Source organism: Arachis duranensis, chromosome 6, assembly GCF_000817695.3.
Source record: "Arachis duranensis cultivar V14167 chromosome 6, aradu.V14167.gnm2.J7QH, whole genome shotgun sequence".
Classification (NCBI taxonomy): Eukaryota; Viridiplantae; Streptophyta; class Magnoliopsida; order Fabales; family Fabaceae; genus Arachis; species Arachis duranensis.
In genome coordinates this window covers 21,988,021-22,009,617 of record NC_029777.3, presented here as the reverse complement: position 1 = coordinate 22,009,617, position 21,597 = coordinate 21,988,021, and the positions used below count along the sequence as shown (strand labels likewise).

The 21,597-nt window shown below is 35.3% G+C and overlaps 2 protein-coding genes across 2 annotated transcripts; one reads left to right on the top strand and one right to left on the bottom strand.

Moving 5' to 3' along the window:
* The first annotated feature begins 4,543 nt into the window (after positions 1-4,543).
* On the top strand, positions 4,544-8,710 carry LOC107493405 (uncharacterized). Its single transcript, XM_052262988.1, has 7 exons — positions 4,544-5,381; positions 6,000-6,188; positions 6,335-6,574; positions 6,678-6,895; positions 7,002-7,261; positions 7,330-7,389; positions 8,133-8,710. The coding sequence occupies exons 1-7, from the start codon at positions 4,964-4,966 to the stop codon at positions 8,359-8,361; spliced, it is 1,614 nt and encodes a 537-aa protein (XP_052118948.1). The 5' UTR covers positions 4,544-4,963; the 3' UTR covers positions 8,362-8,710.
* Positions 8,711-8,789: 79 nt separating this feature from the next.
* Positions 8,790-10,453, bottom strand: LOC107493406 (mitochondrial import inner membrane translocase subunit TIM14-3-like). The gene is made up of 3 exons (XM_016114508.3): positions 10,347-10,453; positions 9,953-10,125; positions 8,790-9,190 (listed from the first exon to the last, which is right to left on the bottom strand). The coding sequence occupies exons 1-3, from the start codon at positions 10,437-10,439 to the stop codon at positions 9,034-9,036; spliced, it is 423 nt and encodes a 140-aa protein (XP_015969994.1). The 5' UTR covers positions 10,440-10,453; the 3' UTR covers positions 8,790-9,033.
* Between the last annotated feature and the right edge of the window lie 11,144 nt (positions 10,454-21,597).

Below are 21,597 nucleotides of genomic sequence, written 5' to 3'. Positions count from 1 at the left end.
CCACTTGGTGTGTGCTTGGGCTGAGCATTGAAGCTTTCATGTGTAGAGACTTTTCTTGGAGTTAAACGCCAGCTTTTGTGCCAGTTTGGGCGTTTAACTCCCACTTCTGTGCCAGTTCCGGCGTTTAACGCCGGGCAGTCTTGAGCTGATTTGGAACACCGGTTTGGGCCATCAAATCTCGGGCAAAGTGTAAACTATTATATATTTCTGGAAAGCCCAGGATGTCTACTTTCCAACGCAGTTGAGAGCGCACTAATTAGGCTTCTGTAGCTCCAGAAAATCCACTTCGAGTGTAGGGAGGTCAGAATCCAACAGCATCTGCAGTCCTTTTTCAGCATCTGAATCAGATTTTTGCTCAGGTCCCTCAATTTCAGCCAGAAAATACCTGAAATCCCAGAAAAACACACAAACTCAATTTCAGCCAGAAAATACCTGAAATCACAGAAAAATACACAAACTCATAGTAAAGTCCAGAAAAGTGAATTTTAAATAAAAACTAATAAAAATATAATAAAAACTAACTAAAACATACTAAAAACAATGCCAAAAAGCGTATAAATTATCCGCTCATCATAGACCCCTTATATTGATTGCCTCGCATTCTTCTATAGGATTTAGCATTGTCTTACTTGAAAGCTTTTTTGTCAATTGCTTGGAGATATGCTCCACTTTCACTTCTAAATTCTTGATAAAAATTTTATGATTTTTGAAGTTTATTCTTATTTTTTACATAAAATTTTGGGTTTACTAAACAAACTTAACAATGGATTGAGACAATCTCTCTACAAGCAGCAGCTCAAGAAAGTTGACTTGTAGTTCGGCTTCAAGAGGACAGCAAGAACCGAACTGATTTAAAGGTTGTTTATAAGCTTGTTCTTGATGAAAAATTGATGATAAGATTTGGTGGTTGAATGGCTAAGGTGAACTCTGTGAAAATCGATAATCAAGAAGTTCAAAAATTGATTAAAAATCAAATAAAAAATTTGAAAAAATTAAAAGAAGGTTCAGTTTTTAAAGAGGAGGTGTGATCACCAACACAGTTTATTTTTTAGAATAATATTGTATTTTGATAAAAGATCGTAGTTAAAAATAGTAATTTTATAAGTTTATGCGTATTTTGGGTAATAAGCAGAAGTTCAGGAATAAAATGAATATTTTATAAAGTTCAAAGATATTTTTAAAAATATTAAAATATGTAAGATTATTTTAATAGTTTATAAAATTATTGGGTTAAAAGTAAAACTATTTTAAAGTTTAAGGTTAAAATATTATTCTTAAAAGTCTAAGTATAAAACTTTAGTTAACAAGTTTTAAATAATAGTAAAGCAATAATGATATTATTCTTTTATTATTAATAATAATTTTCTTATATTAATATAATATATTAGTATTCTAATTAAAAAAATTATTTTATATCTATTTATAATATTATAAGAAGATAAAATAGCTATACCCTTTAAAAGATTTAGAAAAACAAAGTTAAGTTAAAAATCTTTGATTCTTTATTCATAAGATACTCAGGGAATGGCGAAAAAGGAGTGCGTAGATAATTTATATTGTTGAAATGTAAGAAAGTAAAAGAGAAAGATAAGATAGAAAAGAAGAAAGAAAAGAAAAAATAAGAAAAGAAAAAGATTAAAGGGATCTCTGTCACAGTAGAGTAAAGAATAAAGACTAAAAGAATCTAAAGAACTTTTGCCACAGGAGAGTAGGAAATAGAAAAGAAAATAATATATTAACTAAAGAGATGTCTATCACATAAGAGCAGATCTCTGCCACAGGAGAGTAAATGTGTCAAAGATGAAAAAAAAAATTATAAAGACTATTTGCCTCATGAGAGCAGATGAAGCATGATTGTTGTTTGGGCCTTAATGCCAAATATATAGTGGAGATGCTTACATATTATGAACTGTTTTTCGAATGTAAGCATATTATAACACATTTAAAAGTCATATTGTATGCGGTCTGGCCATAAGACGTATATATACACTGTATGCATATGGAAAGTCATATCTGAAACTTTTGTCCGGGTAATGTTGGGAGCGGATAGGCAACTGACACATCATCTCATGGCTTGCGTAGGGCTAGACATGCATCATGCTTGTTTGTGCGTATTCCTCTGTGATGTATTTTTTGTGTATGTGTGCAGGTGCTCTATATGTACTTTATGATAGTTGGATTTTTGTATTCTTTATTTGTTAAGTTGAATGTATTCTGTTACTTGTTGATGCTGTTGGCTAACAATAGTAAAATGAACTTAATTTCTAACCCCGACCCTACTAAGAACTCCCCAATTCTTACCCCCTCTTTCCAACTTTTTTAGTTACAGGTATGAAGGCTTTTGTGAAACTGTAGAAGCATAGAAGAGTTTGTTTGCAAGTTAAGTTGTTGTTAAAATTTATTTTTCCTCGCCTTGTTAGTTGAAGCTTTTATTTCAGAGGGTTAGACTTGTATATTTTGTTTATTGATTAACTATAATGTATTTCTAGTAATTATGTGATTATTATTGATTGAAAGTCTTTTTCAAATGGTTATTAATGAATAAAAATAAATTTATTAGCTTTCATCTGATAAAACTAGAATGTGTTAATGTTGTAAAGGTTTAATATTAAATAGATAATAAAAAAATAGGTCAATAACACATTACTTTTAGTATGATCATGACGTATTAGAAATTAGGTCGTTACATATATAACCACTAGGGACAAAACGGTAATTTTATCCCCTATATAATGACTCGCACCGTTACCAAAGTAACTGAAACTACACGCGAACGATTACGAAAAGACGTAACGTTCATATTTAAATCACCTCTAGTACTCGACTTATTTTTCAAGGCAGATTGTAAACCCGACTTGAATGAAAGAAAACTACAAGAGATCAGGATCGACTTAAAATTGATTGAATTAGACTTAAAGAAGCTCGGTCTCAAGTAAGAGCACTGTTTATACCTGAGCCTACAACTAAGCCATGCCCAAAATGAACGAAATCCAACCAACACTCGACATATAAGTATTCATTTTTACATTATTACCTACCCGACTTTGTGGATGTTGGACACGTCAACATGGGCTTAGCATTACTTATTTAAATAAGCAACTAACCCCTATGATATCTCCTATTAATTTAGAAATGAGATCTCAAGAACCTCCCTAATAAAAAGGAATAATTATTCACCATCAAAGGTAAAATCATTTTATAAAGTGGTTATCTACTCACCACTTACAACTATAAATACGCTGACACGTCAGGTATTCTTCAAACTCTATTTTACATAAAAAATTTGCCTAAAATTTTGCTAACTTAAGTATTAGAGTCTCTTACAGGTACCACTTTCTATCTTCATTAAGATGTTGGACGGCGACACCTCAATATCAGAAAACATCAAATGCTATCCCAAAAGAAATTTAAATCTTATATTTAGATCCAAATTACAATTTCAAAAAACTCTCAAAACACTATTATTTTAGTAACTACTTTTTTCTAATAATGACTTATTTTAAAAAGTCACATGAAAACAATTACAGTTATTTTTAAGGAAAGATACAAGCTCAACAATTAACATGCATTATATTGCAATTACGTAAAAAAAGTTTTATTTCAAAAAGTGGTTCAATTAAATTTATCCAAATTAGAATATTAATGTGTTTCAAGCACGCTAAATATTCATTCCTCACTGCTACTATATTGGGCTACGGAGTCCAATTATTAAACCCAAATGCTAAGTCATCTTCCAGAAGAAGAAAGTACCAAGTTTTCTAATATTGCCTGGATCTTCTGTTTGTAAAGCCCAATAACCAGAGCTAGGGCTACCCAAAAGAAAAACCGGTATGGGCTTTCTTCATTTGTTATTCACTTGAAAAAAAAATGAAAGGTCGTTTACCGAAAAAACGGGAAGGTTGAGGATAGAAGGAAAATAATCAAAATAATGATGTATCTACACTTGAAATTTTTTCTTTAAAAAATTTAAAATATCTATTAAATTTTAAAATGAAGAAATGAAATAGATAAAAAAACTAAACATAATAAAAAATAAATAAATTTTAATAGCAATTATCTAATAATAAAAATAATGGGAGATGAGCACATGAGAAGATTGACGAGAAAGAAAAGATCCCGATGACATTGAATTGATCCAGGCAACTCATCACATGTGATGCTGAATTGCTGATTATCTGACACTGCCACCAACAACTGTCCCCACTAAACAATTGGCCCGCCCCCAGCTGCCCACCAAATCTCCTTCCCTCACTCCTTTCCACTTCCTAGTACAACACATTTGCTCCCTCTGAATTATTTAATGAGATTTTGTTAATTCAAATATAATAAACCTCTCTCCTTTTTCTATGAACTAAAAAAGTTTACATAAATCAAAATTTGAGACAAATACCTTTAATGGAAAGACTAAACAAAATTGTTGCTGCTTACAAAATTCCTTGTCATCTGTAATGGAATAGTGGAATAGGTCACCCTTTTATTATTCTATTTTTCCTTGACCGTCTTAGTTGACTCTCTCTTGCTTGGCAAACCAAACAGTAAGTAGCAGTAGAAAATCAAGGAAAATGCTAACACTTCGCATAGGCCTTGTGATTTTCACTGGGGCACATGTCTCACCACTGTCAGAATAACAGAGAGTTACCACTACCCACTCCACATTCCATTCCATACTTACTTTTTGCATTTTCCTTCTTTCTTTATTTGGTTGGTTAGACTTAGTACTACTATTCCTATCTCCCTCTTCTTTTTAATCTTTTCCTTTTGTTTTTATTCAACACTTCGCTTCCAGATCACGCATCCGAGAGAGAGAGAGAGAGAGAGAGAGAGAGTAGCAGTTAATCGAATGATTCGTGTTCTATCACCATCATTATCTCCACTGCAATTCATTTTGTGATGTCATAAACCGTTTCACGAGTTATGAAACTCTGCTTCCAGTGAGTGAGTGTGAGTGGGAAATAAATAATTAATGGCGGAAATGAGAGTGACGAATTCGTGGAGCGATGAGCTAGCGAGTCTCATGGACGACGATCCGGTCGGTTTCTCGTCTTCCACGACGTTTGAGGTGAGGAGATCGGTGTACGCGCCGCCTCCGCCGAGCGTGGAGGAGCCAGCGGTGGTGGCGGAGGGGGAGGAGAGCTTGAAGGAGCAGGCGATGGGGTTCTTGATGGCATGGTGTGAGATACTGATGGAGTTAGGTAGGGGATGCAGGGACATACTGCGGCAGAACTTTCTCAACGAAGATTCCTTCCTTTTCAGAAACTTCGCACTGCCTTGCGCTAAGGTCTCAAAGAGGTTGAGTTTCCTCAACGATTTCTTGCCCGAGGATCGCGATCCCTTCCATGCCTGGTCCATCGTCGTCTTCGTCTTTGTTCTTGCCCTCGCAGGTTCGTTTCTTATTCTAATTCCATCTCATATATTTCTATTGGATTTCCACGGTTGTGATGAATTTGTTTCCGAGAACAATTTATATTTTATATTTTATACATGTTAGTCTTCGATCACCATCATTGTCTTGAACATGTTAAAAAAAATATTTAATGCGGCCACTATTTACTAATTGTGAGGATAAATATTCTTTTGTTATTCAAAAATAATGACATACTCCGAAATAGTCATTCTAAATACCCTTCTAATTTTTAAAAAATTTTTAATTACTTTTTAAGTTTTTATATTATTCATTTCATGAAGTATTTGACTTTTACTTTATTTAGGAATTAGAAGGATGATCGGAATGATATAATTAGTAAAATTGTTCATTGTTGTTAGTTATCAGTTACAACGCTATGCACTCTAGTTTGAAACTTGTTGCAATGGGATCATTGGTTGACTATCCATGCCTCAGTGAACTTGCGTGTTCGCCTATAATTGATTTTCTATATCTATGCCATTGCAGTCAATCAATCCTCGTGTACATTCTATTCTATCAGATTTTGGAACAAGTTCTGTAATTTATTAAATTAATCTGTTACAGGATTTACTAACTTTATGCAAGTTATTTGCAGCTATAAGTGTAGATCCCAATCATGATGCTCTAACCGAGGTGATGAAGGTTCGCACACACCCTCCCAGTGCTAGACGCATATTACTTCCAGACGGTAGAAACATGTCTTATTATGAGCAAGGTGTTTCAGCTGGCAGAGCTAGATTTTCTCTTGTTGCTCCACATTCTTTACTTTCATCTCGATTAGCAGGTATAAGAAGTAATTTAGTTTTTCTTAATAATCAGAGAAAAGGGCTTCAATTGTATTTCATGCATCTTCTTATCAACAGCATACACTGCCAATTAGAGTTCTAATCTTTTGTTATGTTCTATTGTCTTGCTCCCTACCTATGCAAGGTATACCTGGGGTTAAAGCATCATTGCTTGAAGATTACGGTGTCCGTTTGGTCACATATGATCTTCCTGGTTTTGGGGAAAGTGACCCTCATCCCACCAGAAATCTCAATTCATCAGCCACTGACATGTTACATTTAGCCAATGCTGTCAATGTTACTGATAAGTTCTGGGTGCTATGTCATTCAAGTGGATGTGTTCATGCCTGGGCATCACTCAGATATATTCCTGACAGAGTCGCAGGTTGTTAGCCTTGATAAAATGTATAGTGTCTGGTTACCTTTATAGTGCTCCTCATACATTTGTCATCTAATAATGTGATTTATGGTCTTACCTGAGATTGCAGGTGCAGTGATGCTAGCTCCTATGATTAATCCATATGAACCTGGCATGGTTAAAGACGAGATGAAAAGAACTTGGGTGAAGTGGCTGCCAAAGAGGAAATTTATGTATATATTGGCTCATAGGTTTCCGAAACTTCTCTCTTTTTTCTACAAGAAGAACTTCTTGCCGGAAAATCATGATCAAATTGATAAGCAGCTATATTATTCATTAGGAAAGAAGGTGATTGTGTGATAACATTAGATCATGATCAAATATTATTGAGCATTGACTTTAAGCTGCAGTGTAATGAAATGGATTTCTGTCATGATCTTTTTCATATGTTCAGGATGAGATTTTGATTGAAGAACCAGAATTTGAAGAATTTTGGCAGCGTGATGTGGAGGAGTCGGTTCGTCAGGGAAGTGTGCAGCCATTTATAGAGGAAGTTATTCTTCAGGTATCGAAATGGGGTTTTGGCATAGAAGAACTTCGTGTGCAGAGGAAGTGTCAAACAAGAAGTTTACTTCTTTGGTTGAAGTCCATGTACAGTCAGGCAGAATGTGAGTTAGAAGGATTTCCTGGCCTTATACACATATGGCAGGTTTGAAACTCATAAGTCATAACCTTCATTGGCTATTGCTGCTATCATGTTCTACATTTCTGTTATATATCAGGAACTTGATCTTCTTATCAGTAAACTATGGTATTCAAGGTTATTTCATTATGCATGACCAGTACCTCAAAATTGAGTTTTGATCAACCAAGTCTTCTTGGTGGTCGAAATAAGTGTCTTTTTAGCTATAAATTTGTTGCTCAAGATTATTTAATGATGCTTTCGATACTTATTTTATTCTAACTTTACTTTTATATTTATTATTCCGATAAAAAATAATAATCATAATTTAATGGAAAGAGACATCAGAGGATACTATAAGCTTGTTTGTGTGTCATTAAGTTGTTGAAAAAATCTAAAAAATCTTGTTTCAATGATTTTTTTATTTTTTTAGCGTGTTTGTTAAATTTTTAATAGTAAAAATAAAACTACCAGAAAAAAACATTTTGTTTATTAGTTATAATTTTTTCCTTTTTTAAAAAATCTTTTTTATTTAAAACAAAGATGTTTTTATGTAATAAATAAACAAAAAAATACTTTTTATATTGTTATATCCAAACATAAATAAAATAATTTTTTTACATAAGATATCTAAACATGAAATTATTTTTATTTTTCTAATTTTTTAAAAAAAAATTCAAAAAAATATTCTTTTAGAAATTCATCCAAACAAATCCTGTAATTAACATAAAATAATTTTTTATCCTACTATTAAGCCAATTTAATGACTTCTAAATTCTTTTACTACAGTCTTAGAACTTAGATGACACTTGTTCATGGATTAACTAATCTGTACTACAGAACAGACTCATAAACGCCCTCCTTTCTTTCGTTTCTTCTTTTTTTTTTTTTTTTTTTTTAATCAATGATGGAATACATAGGACGGGTATTACCAGAGGCAATAATCCACAAGCTACAAAATGAGGGCCACTTTTCCTATTTCTTTTTCTGTGATGAGTGTCATAGTAAGATATTTTCCACTGTGTTTGGAACCCCTCAAGGTCCTATACAAGAACCACAAGAGGAAATTGCATACGAGGAAAATACAGAAGATCTTATCCAACAACGTACTTCTGATTCTGATACGGCATGACACGAAACTGCTGATATACACCACTAGTTAGTTGCATGTAAATAATAAACACAGGCAGCTCCTATTCACCATGGAGCTTGAAAGGAGAATATTTGTTACGATTCTTAAATTTTGGAATCATAAGATGACAAAACTTCAAAATCAAGTCATAAGAACTTATGTAGAATTATTACCTACGTTGTTTTACCTAACCTCTCCCCTTTTCCACAAGCATTATTATGGCATGATGTTCTTCACCGGAATGGAGTTGTATTTTCTTCAATTTGGCTGATTGGAGCTGTTTTAAATTGTTATCTTAAAAAAAATTGTTTAATCATGCCATTAAAGCTTTGAAAGGCATTTTTGGAAATATTAAGAGCCTTATTTAACATAGTATATTACGGATTTTATCTACAAAGAATGAGGAGAAACATGGATATCATAGACAAGTAAGGTATTAAACATCATAGAAAAGAAGTGCATTGTTTTTAATCCTCTGAAGTCTAAACATAGCCAAGATACACAGGCTCCTCTTATGGACTAATTTATTTGCAGGTTAAAATTTTATCATTAGGTAATCACTAATCTACTTGGAAGACTCAAATAATTATAATCGATACATAATTGTAGTAAGGAGCGTTGTCGATACTGGGGTCAAGAGCAGAAAGAAAGAAAAGATTACACTCTTTAGCTTCAAAATGCTGACCCACCACCCTTGATCTTTCCAAGCATGACCTCTTTTGCTTCATTGATTTTGGATGCTAGGTAATGGCTTCCACCTGCATCCGGATGGTTTGCAATCATCACCCTCCTATGCGCTTCTTTAATCTTATCTGTCGGAGTTCGATCTCTGCCATTATCAAATTTTGGAACAGCATGAGAAAAATTGTACCAAAATGCATGAAGATTGTTAAGTACATAGATAAAAAAAAATGTTGTGGTTCACTTTGTTGATCCAAGTTATCATGAAGATTTTAAGTTTTAACTCTGCTCTCTCCACCTTCGTCCAGGTTTGGGACATAATATGTAAAGATTTGCAACAAACCACGGCATAGGCAGAGGTCTGTTGAGTTGATTCCTGAACTAATCAATCAAAATTAGGAGTACTCATGAATTCATGAGAGCTGGCATTGCCAAAGAAAATGACCCACACTTAGCAACATAAAATAGCTTATATGAACTTAATGCAACCACCGGCAAGGGAGCAGCGCATTCAGTGAATGGCCTCTGTCTAACATTATATAAACGGCTGCAGCTGTCCCTAATTTTGAATCATCAGCCAAAAATCCAAAACTGCTAACACTCACATTTTGTTTAACTGAATTTAGCACTCATTTCAAAACTCCAAGGGACTAATGTGATAGATGAAGCTTTTCCAAAGTCTTAATTTGCAGGTAATATTCACCGAAAATTACATTAACAATCCTTGTTCCAATTCCATTATTGCAATTAGGTAGAAAGTCCAATATTTTGCATTCATCAAGAAATGAATTCTAACCAAAAGTTATAATCCTTTAGATCCTTTTCTTACTTAAATTATCATTGCAGAAGCAGGATACTTAATGATAATCAACTCTTTGTTTGAACAAAAATGGTTGTGTATTACTATTACCTAACCCCAAGCACCAGAGCAGCTTCCCTTCTATTCATAGTAGCTTGGAAACCGCCTTCGTAAAATCTACGCACTCGAGGTGGCCTCGCCTTGAATGCTTGCAAGGCATGGATACCATATCTACCAACAGTTGCAGCAGCTGCCACAGCAAGGCCTGCCAGAAAAGGTGTAGCGAAAAGGTGTAGCCTTCTCCAAAATTTAATGAATTCAGTAAACTAGAACATTTTTTAACATACAACTTTTGTTCAACAACCATAAACCCTTTATCAATCAAACATGGCAGAGAAATTGTGCAACATTTGTGAAATCATGGCTTTGCTTTTTATGTGAAAACTGAAAAGCGAAATGAGAGAGAGAGAGAGAGAGAGAGAGAGAGAGAGAGAGAGAAACTTACCATTCCGAAAACTGTTAAACCCTTCTGCAACGGAAACTGGCTTGTGTTTGCGTTTCCTTTCGCTTCGTTTTTTATTGTTTCGCATTGACGCATTCATTTCTTTCTTTGGCAACACGTAAAAAGAAGATAATTTTCAATGTTGCTTTTGTACTGGAAGAATTACTGTATTTTTATTTTTATTTTTAAATACAATTTCAACAGTAAATTACACTTACAAGTTACATCCGGGTAGTTACATAATATTAAATTGGATACGATATTTTCCGTAGAAATATACATTAATCTCTTCAAAATTGAACTTAATTAACCTTCAACACAAATATATTTGATTAAAAAAAAGTGAATACCAATCTGATAATTGTTTTGAAGGATTATAAGAATTTTAAATAAAAAATAATTTTTTAGTCTTTGATATTTAATTTTGTAAAACTAATTAATTTCTGTATCAATGATTTTTTTTCAAAATATACTTACGTAATATATTCTCTATTTAATTTTTATACATAAAAATAATTTAAAAATTACTAATATTTTTTAATTTATACAATAAATTTAACTAATATATTTAAAAAATAAAAATAAAAATTAAAATAATTTTGATAATTATCATTAAAAAATAATAAAATTTTTAAAAAAATTATTAATTCTAGTTGGTTCTTAATTAATAAATTAACAGTTTAACATGTTATGTAAACTTATTCAATTAATATCGATAAAAAATATTGACAAAAACTAATTAATTTTATAAAAATAAATATCAAAAATAAAAAATATATATATTTTTCATATTAAGAATTTTAGTATTTTTTGAAGTAATGGTGAGAATCGTTTAAGATTTTTTCTCATATAAAAAAAAAAGCATTATGAATGATATATCACTTACTTTTGCAAAAGCCCAATAGAATGTTTTCATAATCAAAGGAAAACAAAAATTTAGTATTTGAAGTGAAATGCTTAAGATAATTCATGAAAGAAAAAGGCGGTTATCCATGTAAAGAAGGCTAGTTGTCTTCACTTGAAAATGAAAATGTAGGTTCAGTGATTTAGATGTGTCATGTTGCAGTTTAGAAAAAATATATATATATTTGTAAGGGACAATTTGGATATAAAATTTATGAATTTTTATGAATTTTTTAAGGTTTTTTTTTACAAATTTTTTTTAAGAAATAAAAATAATTTTATATTTATAAAATTTAGAAGGTAAGATTTAAAATTTAAAATTTAGGGTTCAGATTTCGAATTTCAAAATTTACGATTTAGACTTAGAATTCAAAAAATACTATACTTTTCTTCTTTTAAAACACATTAATATTCTAGTTTGGATAAATTTAATTGAACCACTTTTTGAAATCAACTTTTTTTTAGGTAAAATATATCTTTTGTCGCTGAATTTTGGTAAAAATTTTAAAAAAACTCTTAAGTTCTATTTTGTTTCAATTTTGTCCCTAAAGTTCTTGATTTGCATCAAATATACCATCGACGGTTAAATTTTTAAAAAATTTAAAACCAATCTAATAATAATGCATGAAAATTATGCTTGATTTGCTTGTATTGAGGGGTTGTTCTTATGAAATTGTTGTTGAATCGGTCTTAAATTTTTTGAAAAATTAGCCATTAAGAGTATATTTGATGCAAATAAAAAATTTCTGAAACAAAATTGAAACAAAATAAAATTCAAGAGTATTTTTAAAATTTTTCTCAAACTTTAAAGACAAAAAGTATACTTTATATGTAACTGCAATATAATGCATGTTAATTGTTGAGCTTGCATTTTTCCTTAAAAATAACTGTGATTATTTTCATGTGATTTTTTTTAAATAAACCATTATAAAAAAAAGTAGTTACCAAAATAATAGTGTTTCGAGGATTATTTTAAATTGGAATTTGAGTTTGAACGTGAGGTCCAAATTCTTTTTGAAGTAGCGTTTGACATTTTTTGGTGTTGAGGTGTTGTGGTCCGACATCTTGATGAAGGTAGAAAGTGGTACTGCAAGAAATTTCGATGCTTAAGTTAGCAAAGTTTTAGGCAAATTTTTTATGTAGATTATAGTTCAAAGAATACCTAACAGTGGTGAGTAGATAACCACTTTATAAAGTGGTTCCACCTTTGATGGTGGATAATTATTCTCTTTTATTAGGGAGGTTTTTGAGATCTTTTTAGATTAATAGGAGATTTTATAGGAGTTAGTTACTTATTTCAATGAGTAGGGCTAAGCCCATGTTGATGTATCCGACCTCCACGAAGTTGGGTAGGTATTTATGTAGATCTGAATACTGATATCTGCAGAGTATTGGTTGAACTTCGTTCATTTTGGGCCTAGCTTAGTTGTGGGTTAAGGTATGAACAGTGTCCTTACTTGAGGCCGAGCTTCTTTAGGTCGGGCTCAAGCATTTTTAAGTCGGTTCTGATCTCTTGTAACTTTCATTCATTCAAGTCGGGTTTACGATCTGTCTTAGAAAATAAGTTGGGTACTCGAGGTGATTTAAATCTGAATGTTACGTCTTTTCGTCATCATTCGTGCATCGTTTTGGTTATCTTGGTAATTGTGTGTGTCATTGAATGAGGGATAAAATTACTATTTTACCCCTGTGGTTATATATGTAACGATCCAATTTCTAGTACGTCATAATCATATAAAAAGTAAGGTGTTACTGACCTGTTTTCTTTATTATCTATTTAATATTAAACATTTACGACATTAACACATTCCTAGTTTTATCATATGAAAGCTAGTAAATTTTATTTTTATTCATTAATAACCATTCGACAAAAACTTCCAATCAATAATAATCACATAATTACTAGTAATACATTATAGTTAATCAATGAACAACATATACAAGCCTAACCCACTGAAATAAAAGCTTTAACTAACAAGGTGAGAGAAAAATAAATTCTAGCAACAACTGATCAATTTGTAAACAAAATCTTCTATGCTTCTACAACTTCACAATAAGCATCCACACCTATAGCTGATTGGGTTGGAAAGAGAGAGTAAGAACTGGGGAGTTCTTAGTAGGGTCAGGATTAGAAGTTAAATTCATTTTACTATTATTAGCCAACAGCAACAAGCAACAAAATACATTCAACTTAACAAATAAAGAACACAGAAGTCCAAAAATCATAAAGTACATACAGAGCACTGATAAACCACTATTTTATGATTTATCTTGTCCTAAATTGAGTGGTTTTTATCAGTTTTTCACCCACTTATTCATATGAATTGCACGATATTACAATTTCTTCCCAAATTTATTATATGATTGAAAACTTACTTCCTAAAGCTTTAAATTGTGTATTTTAATTTCTCTTTTATACCATTCGATGCCGTGATCTGTGCGTTAAGTGTTTCAGGCTTCATAGGGCGGAAATGACTTAGAGAATGGAGAGGAAGCTTGCAAAAATGGAAGAAACACAAGAAATTAAGGAGATGACCAGCGAGAAGCGACGCGGACGCGTGGCTCACGCGACCGCGCGAAATAGAGGAAATCGTAGTGACGCGCTCGATGTAGTTTTTAGAGAGAGAATGCGTGGATTGGAAGCTGCACGAGTGACGCGAACGCGTAGACGACGCGTACGCGTGGCAAGAAAAAACGCTGAATGACGCGCACGCGTGGACGATGCGTACGCGTGACAAGCGCGATCTGCAGAATTAACAGAAAATGCTGGAGACGATTTTGGGCCGTGTTTTGACCTAGATTTCGGCCCAGAAACACAGTTAAAGTCGGGAACATGCAGAGACTCAACAAATAGGATGACTCATAATTCACTTTTCATAATTTAGATGTAGTTTTTAAAGAGAGAGGTTCTCTCCTCTCTCTTAGGATTTAGGATTAGGATTCCTCTTAAAGGAATTAAGATTTCATCTTCTTTGATCACAGGTTCAATGTTCCTTTTATTTATTTTCTCAATTTAGTTTATGAACCCTTTATGTTTAGATTGATTTTCTTTTATTAATACACATTGAAGTATTTCAGACTTATGATTGCTTTCTTTAATTTATGTTATTGATGCTTTCGCTTTATCCAAATTATTTTCATTCAAATATATTTTCTTCCCTTTTGGCTTTGGTTGAGTAACTGGTAACACTTGAGTTATCAAACTCCTTGTGATTGATAATTGTTATCTTTGCTAATTGATTTGAGTTCCAATAACTCTAGTCTTTTCCATAGGAATTGACTAGGACCTGAGGAATCAAATTGATTCATCCACTTAACATACCTTCATAGTTAGAGGGTGACCAAGTGAGAGCAAAAGCCAATTCTCATCACAATTGATAAGGATAACTAGGATATGACTTCCAATTCTCATACCTTGCCAAGAGCTTTATTAGTTATTATTTTAACGACTTGTTATTTTACATTACCTGTTCCCAATTTCAAAAACCTAAAACATACCTTTTTCCATAACCAATAATAAATCATACTTCCCTGCAATTCCTTGAGAAGACGACCCGAGGTTTGAATACTTCGGTTATTTATTTTTATTGGGTTTGCTTAAGTGAAAAACAAAACTTTTGTACGAAACGATTCTCTGTTGGTTTAGAAACTATACCTACAACGCGATTATATTTGTGAATTTCTTTACCATCAATTAATCCAATCGTCAAAATGGCGCCGTTGCTGGGGAATTGCAAACGTGTGCCTTATTATTGGTTATTGTAAATATTTGCTTTTTAATTGATTTTTTTTCAAAAATTACAAAAAAAAAATTTCAGATTTTTATTTTAAAATTTTTATCTTATCTTATCTTATTTTTCAAAATTCAAATCTTTTTTCAAAAATTATATCTTTTTCAAAATCTTATCTTATCCTTTTTCAAAAATCATATTGTTCTGAGGGTTACCTGAAACTAGAGATTGATCTCGGACGAGATCTTTTATATTGATCGGAACTGCTGAGTCCGATCTTACGGGGGTGTCTGGAGTTGCGGTGTCCGACATGTGAGACTTGATGATAATGCTGATCCTTCGTCCTCGGAGGGTGGGGGGTACCTGCAAGGGACTCCATGCTTAAGTTAGCAAGGGTATTAAGTAGGTATTGAGTAGTATCAGAGTATGAGTTATACCTGGGTGCTCCAGTGTATTTATAATGGCGTAGAGTGACATTCTTAGATAGGATAAGTTAGTTATCTTATCTTATCTTTATCTTCGAACGAGGTCATCTTATCTTTAAGGGAACCGCCTTTATCTCTATAGGCTTGGGCCGCCCTTGGATTCGGGTCGTGTTCCTCTGCTTGGGCCCTTTTATTGGGCTTTCCTGTGACTTGGCCGAGCTCTTTAAGAAGAGGCCGGGTTGTCCTAGCCTGAAGAGTTCGGTTGCTTTGTCTGTAGAACATCCCGGGTCGGACAGCTCGACCCAGGGTATGAACAGTGCCCCTGCTCGAGCTTGGTCTTTTATCTGGCGGTCGAGTCTTGGTTTTAGGACTTCGAGCCTTCTCGGCTAAAGCCAAACTTGAGCATTTTGTCACTTTATCTTCCGTAGAGCTCTTTCTTGAATGCGGAATATTTCTGTTCCGTTTCTTCTAAAAGCGCGCGCTTTTTCCTTTTAGCGTTTTCCTTGGGAATGTGCGAGGGTTTTTAATGCCCCCATTAACTTGTTCCGTTTCTCTTGATTTTCTCTTTTCAAATTTTTGTATCCAAGAGATGGTTTTCCTTTCCCTGTAACTTCCCTCTTCTTTCGCCATTTCCTGTTCTGCACTTCTCGTCTCTCTGTGAAGCTTTGGCCTTCGCTTGGTGCTTCTGCTTTGTGATCGATTCTCTGCTACTCGCTTTTCAAAGTTTTCTTCCTTTTTCCAGGTTGGTTTTGCTTTCTTCCTCACCTTTTTATTTCTGCTACTTTTGCTTTTGATCCTTTTGATGACGCCTTGATTTTGTATGCTTGGAAAGCTTGAACCTTTTCTTCATTTCTATTTTTACTTTGGAATGTGATTCTTCAATAAAGTTTTGATTTTTCCTGAGTTGTTATTGGAAAGCTTGAATCTTTTCGTACCACTATGCTTGACTGTCGCTATGATGTATGTTTCTGATTTTCTTTTCGTCTTTCTATATGCTTTCAGCTGGATTTCCTGGTAGTTTAGTGCCTTTAGAGTTTTGCAAGTTGCTCCGTTTTGAAAAAAGGTTGCTCCTTTGGTGGCTTTGTTTTGTCGATAGTTTTTCTTTTTGACGGAGATGATGATTTTTTGATGGTTTCTGGTTAAGAATGAAGGGTCGTTGCTGGGGTGTGAATTTGTAGGTCCCTTGAGTTCTTGTTCTGTGGTTGCCTCCAAAGGACACCCTTGGATCTTTCATGTAGGTCCTGGGTCTCCTTTGTTCCTCATACCGTGCTTGATTGTGTAGCCAAGTTGTTTTGCTGTTGTCCGAGATGTATTTTAGTAATCCAATATTCTTTTCTTATTGTAGGACTAGTTGGCCTCATGGCTTCTCGTAAAAATATTGTTGAGACGTCTTCCCAAGTCCCTGAGGGCATGTCTGATTGGGTGGATTCTATGGTTCTTCTGTGTATTTCTATGGTGGACTCAGATTTTTGTATAGAGCTGCGAAAGCATCATAGGGTTTGTGGTAGTGATGCCCAGGAGAAGGATTATGAGCTTGTAGCGCCTAGTTCTGACGAGAGAGTTTGTTTTCCCACTTCACTCAAGGGGGAGCGTCCCTTCTTCTATGCTTACGAGTATTTCTTTAGTCAGTTGAACGTTACTTTTCCTTTTTCTGCCTTTGAGACCGACTTGTTGTGGGCATGTAACATTGCTCCATCCCAGCTTCATCCCAATTCGTGGATTTTTATAAAGATTTTTCAGCTGCTGTGTCAAGAGTTAGGCATCAAGCCTTCTCTAACTCTTTTCCTCTATTTGTTTGTTTCGGCCAAGCCTGGGGCCTCTTCAAAAAAGAAAGCTTCTTGGGTTTCCTTTAGATCTGCTCAGGGGCACAAATTCTTTGCCATGTATGACGAATCTTTTAAGGACTTCAAAAACTATTTCTTTAAAGTTCGAGCTGTTGAGGGTGTTCGCCCCTTTTTTCTTGATGAAAATGATGAACCCGCTTTTCCTCTTGAGTGGCAAAAGAATGTCATGGTGTCCCGGCATACTTGGGAGATGTTGGATGAGATCGAACAGGCCTTTGTGAGTGTGTTGGAGGATATTTGGGGGGAGCTCCCGCATCTGGATACTAAGAAATTTTTGGGGGACCCATCTTTAGTCCGAAATGTGTTGGGTACTGACTGACGTGTTTTTAGTTTATTCTATTTTTCCCTATGCTCCATGACTTTGTTTGTTGATTCTGTCTTTCCTGTTTTTCAGAAATGTCGAAGAACAACGACTCCATGAAGGCTTTTAAAAAGGCTAGGAAGGCAGCCGCTGCACAGAATATCTCGGTCAGGGCGGCTGGGGAGGGGTCTTCTCAAACCATCCTGAAGCCACCCGTGCCGAGTTCCCCTAGGCCGAGGAGGGTGATCCCTACTCCTCGGGTTCGACTGGCAGATCCCCCACAAACTTTTGTTGCTGCTTCTGGTGCTCCTCCCTTAAAAAGCAAAAAACATCTGAGCCCTTTAACCTGGATGCCCCGGATTTTGATGCTGTCGAGTTTGTTGACTAGCAAATTGCCCCCTATGGTGGGCTCTCCATGGATGATGTGTCTCTTCTTCGGCATCTGGATTTTATCACCAAAAGTAGTGTGAAAATGGCACATATGGGTGCGGCTATTTTCCGAACTGTTCAGGGGATCCCAATTCATGCCACAAATTCCTTCATGGAGGAGGCTAAATCAGAATTTGATCGGATCAAGGGTCTGAAGGATGAGTTGGAGGTGAAGTTGGCAAAGGTAGAGAAGGAACTAGAGGGTGAGAAGGCCAGCTCTATTGCCTTGGCTGCTTCTTTGAAGTTGGCTGAGGACATGGAACTGAAGCACAAAAATAGCTATGTCTCGACTTATAGGGAGTTGGTGCATCTCCGTGATGACTTGGAAACTGCTCGGACTGATTATGCCGAGCTCCAGGGTCACCTTGTGGGCAGCGTGACTGCCGCCTGTGAGAATCTGATGGAGCAGTTCCGAATTGTTGCCCCTGATGCCGATTTGACTCTCGTTAGTCTTGATAACGTAGTAAAGGATGGCAAGATTGTCCCGGATGATCCCGATGATGATGTTGAGCCACCTCCTGTGCCTCCTCTGAAAGCTTCTACCATGCCGGTTCCTTCAGCCCCCTCGACCGTAGTTGAGCCGGACTCTGACTGTCAGATTTTGAATCGAGGCGACGGGACAATGGATGCGGTGCCTCTCCAGACTCATCCTCCTTCACCTCCTATTAATGTTGCTACTAGGAAGCCTTTGGACTCTCTTTGATTATTCTTGATAAATTTGTGCATAGCCCGGTCTGTGGGCGTTTGAACTTTTTGTAAATGGTGTTTTGTTTGACTATTGACACTTTCTAGGGTTGCTCGTTTAGCAACTTTCTTTTTGAAAAACAAAGTATTTCTCGGGCTTCCAGGGCTGGTCTTTGATGGCCTCTGGAGTTTATTGTCGTAACTCGGTAGTTTCTATATTATGTCTGTTTGCACTTGTCTTGGCGCCTTCGTAAGTTTCTATCTGACATGATTAACTTGATCCTTTGGCCTGACGTTGCTCTCATCGATCGTAATAAGCCCTTTCTTTCAGGGATTACCTTTGTGGTTTTGTGTCTTGGGCCGACTTTATCATGTCGGACTTTTGGTCGAGTTACTTGATAATCCTTTTTTTGGACCTCGTTCAGGTCTCTTTCAGGGATTTATATTTGTAGCTTTTATCTGCCCAGGCCGACTTTGTTATGTCGGGCCTTGTCGAGTTACTTGATAATCCTCTTTCTTGGACCTTGTTCAGGTCTCTTTCAGGGATTATCTTTGTAACTTTATCTCTTCGGGCTGACTTTGTCACGTCGGGCTCTGTCGAGTAACTTGATAATCCTCTTTTTTGGACCTTGTTCAGGTCTCTTTCAGGGATTATTTTTGTAACTTTATCTTTCTGGGCCGACTTTGTCACGTCGGGCTCTGTCGAGTTACTTGATAATCCTCTTTTTTGGACCTTGTTCAGGTCTCTTTCAGGGATTATCTTTGTAACTTTATCTTTCTGGGCCGACTTTGTCACATCGGGCTCTGTCGAGTTACTTGATAATCCTCTTTCTTGGACTTTGTTCAGGTCTCTTTCAGGGATTATCTTTGTAACTTTATCTTTCTGGGCCGACTTTGTCACGTCGGGCTCTGTCGAGTTACTTGATAATCCTCTTTCTTGGACCTTGTTCAGGTATCTTTCAGGGATTATCTTTGTAACCTTTTGTAGGAGTCCGACTTCGTCACGTCGGGCTCTTCGAAGTTATAGTAATCCTCTTTTATAGGGTTGGCCAGACCTCTTTCTAGGGCTTTACTTATAACTTGGTTTGTTGGGGCTAGCCGACTTTAGGTGTCGGCCAGTCTTTAAGCTATTTTATAGCAATCCATTTTATTAGGACCTCGTTAGGTCCATTCTATGGATCACTTTCTATAGCTTCTTGTATTATTCTATTTTCATCTTTGCCGATTTTGTAGAATTTTGGGTTTTAACCCTCGTTTTTATCGTGATCGCACAGTGAATTTGGTTTTCACTTTCTGTCGATCTGTAGCTTTATAATCGGGCGATGATTGTTTTTAGAATAATACGACTTGAACGTTTGTAGAAACTCTAAAAAAATTTTATTAAGAGAAATGCAAATATATACACGTGGGGGTTAGTTTGTAGGTCTTGGGTGATGAGCGGATAACTTATACGCTTTTTGGCATTGTTTTTAGGTAGTTTTTAGTAAGTTGAAGCTACTTTTAGGGATGTTTTCATTAGTTTTTATGTTAAATTCACATTTCTGGACTTTACTATGAGTTTGTGTGTTTTTCTGTGATTTCAGGTAATTTCTGGCTGAAATTGAGGGATTTGAGCAAAACTCTGAAAAAGGCTGACAAAAGGACTGCTGATGCTGTTGGAATCTGACCTTCCTGAACTCGAAATGGATTTTCTGGAGCTACAGAACTCCAATTGGCGCTCTCTCAACGGCTTTGGAAAGTAGACATCCAGAGCTTTCCAGCAAAATATAATAGTCCATACTTTATTCAGAAATTGACGACGTAACTTGGCGTTGAACGCCAAGTACATGCTGCTGTCTGGAGTTAAACGCCAGAAAACGTCATGATCCGGAGTTGAACGCCTAAAACACGTTATAACTTGGAGTTCAACTCCAAGAAAAGCCTCAGCTCGTGGATAGATCAAGCTCAACCCAAGCATACACCAAGTGGGCCCCGGAAGTGGATTTATGCATCAATTACTTACTCATGTAAACCCTAGTAGCTAGTCTAGTATAACTAGGATAAGTTACTATTGTATTAGACATCTTTTGACAGTTTAATCTTTGGACTTTGTAGTCTTTGATCATTCGGTCTTTTGATCATGGAGAGGGCTGGCCATTCGGCCATGCCTGGACCTTTTACTTATGTATTTTCAACAGTGGAGTTTCTGCACACCATAGATTAAGGGTGTGGAGCTCTGCTGTACCTCAAGTTTCAATACAATTACTATTACTTTCTATTCAATTCTTTTCTATCCTTATTCCAAGATATACGTTATACTTAACTTTGATGAATGTGATGATCCGTGACACTCATCATCATTCTCACCTATGAATGCGCGTGATTGACAACCACTTCCGTTCTACTTTAGGCCGGGCGCATATCTCTTAGATTCCCCAACAGAATCTTCGTGATATAAGCTAGATAGATGGCGGTATTCATGAGGATCCGAAAAGTCTAAACCTTGTCTATGGAATTCCGAGTAGGATTCTGGGATTGAATGACTGTGACGAGCTTCAAACTCCTGAAGGCTGGGCGTGATGACAAGCGCAAAAGAATCAAGGGATTCTATTCCAACCTGATTGAGAACCGATAGATGATTAGCCGTGCTGTGACAGAGCATAGGAACATTTTCACTGAGAGGATGAGATGTAGCCATTGACAACGGTGATGCCCTACATATAGCTTGTCATGGAAAGGAGTAGGAAGGATTGGATGAACGTAATAAAAGAGTAGAGATTCAAGAGGAGCACAGCATCTCCATACGCCTACCTGAAATTCCCACTATTGATTTACATAAGTATTTCTATCCCTTTTTAGTTTCTTTTTATTATTAATTTTCGAACTCATCATAAACCAATTTAATCTGCCTAACTGAGATTTACAAGGTGACCATAGCTTGCTTCATACCAACAATCT